The sequence below is a fragment of the Oratosquilla oratoria genome, chromosome 3 (assembly GCF_046742065.1).
Source record: "Oratosquilla oratoria isolate Oo_2021 chromosome 3, ASM4674206v1, whole genome shotgun sequence".
NCBI classification, from domain to species: domain Eukaryota; kingdom Metazoa; phylum Arthropoda; class Malacostraca; order Stomatopoda; family Squillidae; genus Oratosquilla; species Oratosquilla oratoria.
In genome coordinates this window covers 45,275,691-45,278,190 of record NC_134779.1, presented here as the reverse complement: position 1 = coordinate 45,278,190, position 2,500 = coordinate 45,275,691, and the positions used below count along the sequence as shown (strand labels likewise).

Sequence of the window (2,500 nt, the reverse complement as noted above, 5' to 3'; positions counted from 1 at the left end):
AAATAATGCGCTTGTTTTGAATCGCGTGCGTTTTCTAACCGACGCTTTTGTGACGTCAAGTCGACGCGGAAACTCTGCGGATGTTTATGACCCGACTCGTTGCATTTGCAACAAAGTCAAATATGCAGTACATCGTAAGAAATGTTGCAAGAACTTCAAAACCTACATCATATCGATATGAAATCGTTATATCTTTTCGTACCACGTGATAATTTAATTAAGGCTGACGCCAGACGATTTTATTCAGTAACTATAAAGACCTAATCTCACATCAATTAACCAGTTCTGTACTTATTTTTAGCTTTATTCTGCTTAACACAAGTGATTTCATCGTGTCCCTCTTCCGTAAGGACCACATTGAACACTGATTGACAACAATTTCGAATCATTCTTGGAAAGGCTTCCAACGCAGCCAACAGAACCTGACAACAATTCCTCCTGACGCTTCCAAAGGACCAGCTGCCAACAAGGACATTCTTCCACCACAATCGCGACCAATCACGTGAATTGACGTCAGTGACATTCCGACACATTCGATTGACTGTCGACACTTAAATTCAGTTCGTGTCAGAAGGCCGTTTGGGACTCACAAGTACACACACACACAAAACTACTCCTGGAAATGGGGTACGTAAAACAAATCCACCCAGACTGCAACCTGGATAAAAAAAAAAAAAAAATCTGGGAATGTTGGCTGGTCAACGGAAAGATCTTATCATCGATTACAAAAATAAATAAAAACAAAATTAAACAAAAAAATGTAAAACAAAAATAAAAAACAAAAAATCATGATAATCATAATAATGCTAATATAAAAACAAGTAATTCACCAACAAATAATGATAATTATAATATAATTCTCGAAGAGTATTTTGACAAAAGAGGCCTGGGCACGTTTCCTGATCGATGGCCAAAAGTTAATTTTTCTTACTCGAAGCGAAACGTGTAGCTTTCCTCAGTTGGCAGCGTCAACAAATCAATCACAACATTTCGCCTCGAAGGCATTTAACAACGAGGAAAGTATCACAAAAAACCTGCAACAGATGCATTAAAATCACAATGGAATACAATTTTGAACGAATAAAATAAGGTAACATACTGGGTGGCGAGTCAACAAACACGCACACGCACTAAGTTAACACTGAACTTATCGAGAACTTCAAACATGTTCTCTCTAACACGCACACACACAGGTAACACAGCGCATGCAGGTGTTAACTGGGACATCACACGTAACACGACTTACCTTCTTCTGCCTGTGCTAGACAATACGTTGTCACCCACAGTAACACCAGCGTCAGCGTTGTCAGTCTTCTTAGTCTGGCCATCTTAAGACTCTCACCAGGAATCAAGACACAAACCCAAATATTTCATAATTGCCAGCGGAGTCAGCACAGCTGGCTTGCGTATGTAAAACCAACTGTCAAGAGTGTGTTTATTTTTGTTTGTTTCCAGTAAAATAGTTTGTCGAGGTACACTTGGATTAGATTAAAAATCTATGGTATTTGTACTCTGAGCTACCTCCTGCGTTTTCAAAGTTTCTCCAAACAGCACTGTTTTCTTTTTTTTTATATCTTTTCTACTTGTGACAAAAACCGCGTTACCACCAACACACCAGAAAAAGCAAGTTCATTTTCACACGCGACACTTCACCGAGAGAAGTTTATACGATCATAATCGCCTTGCAAAAACAAATATTCCACGAAAACTACTTATCGACAAAGCCGACTCGGCGTACCATGTGCCAAGCTCTCGGACCGGCGAGCGACGCTCCCTCCTCGTTGAAGTCTAGAAACCAACTGGTTCCTCTCGCTCAGTCCCACTCACCGCACATAGTTTACTCACCTCTCCCTCCGCCCCGCGCCCCTCCAGTCGTCTCCACCTCTGTACCTCTCTACGGTACCCTCCTCTCCTCCACATCCACTCCCTTCGAACCCCCCCACCCACTCCTCCGTCTCCTTCCTCCCTTCTCTTCCTCCTCAACTTCTCCTCCTCTGTCGTTCCCCTCCACCCGTGGGCTATCGGCATGGGCGGGGCAAAGGCACCAGAGGAAGAAATGGGTTGGAGGAGGGAAGGAGGGAGAGAGCGAGGTAGGGAGAGGTAGAGGAAGGAACAGAGAAGAGGCACTGGGGCAATTGTCACTATTTCTGTCTTTTCTTAATCAATTGTGTCATCAGTGCTTCGTGACCGTTACTGTGAAGGGTCCACCTGTGTCAGATGATCAGCAGGAAAGGTCTTGGGGTAGGTGCAGAGGGTGATTGTGCCCTTCGATCAAGTGCAAGTGTCCAGGTAAAGATTCATAGGGATTTTACTTGCAGTGCAGTTCCAGCAACACACACACGTTATCAAATTATGTTAGTTATGTTAATCCTAATGTCAATGCCAATGCTAATAATGATAATGATAACGATAATGATCATGATAATGACAATGACTGACAATGGCAATGACAATGATAATGACAATAACAATGACCGACAATGACTGACAATGATATGAT

At 42.4% G+C, this 2,500-nt stretch overlaps 1 protein-coding gene across 2 annotated transcripts in view; it reads right to left on the bottom strand.

Moving 5' to 3' along the window:
* LOC143022217 (roundabout homolog 1-like) overlaps positions 1–1,817 on the bottom strand; it is a 118,616-nt gene extending 116,799 nt beyond the window's left edge. For both annotated transcript variants that reach the window (XM_076180330.1, XM_076180337.1), the window contains exon 1: positions 1,247–1,817. In XM_076180330.1, coding sequence (XP_076036445.1) covers positions 1,247–1,328 — 82 coding nt within the window. In that variant the 5' untranslated portion in view covers positions 1,329–1,817. The remainder of the gene's footprint in view (positions 1–1,246) is intronic.
* Positions 1,818–2,500: the final 683 nt, after the last annotated feature.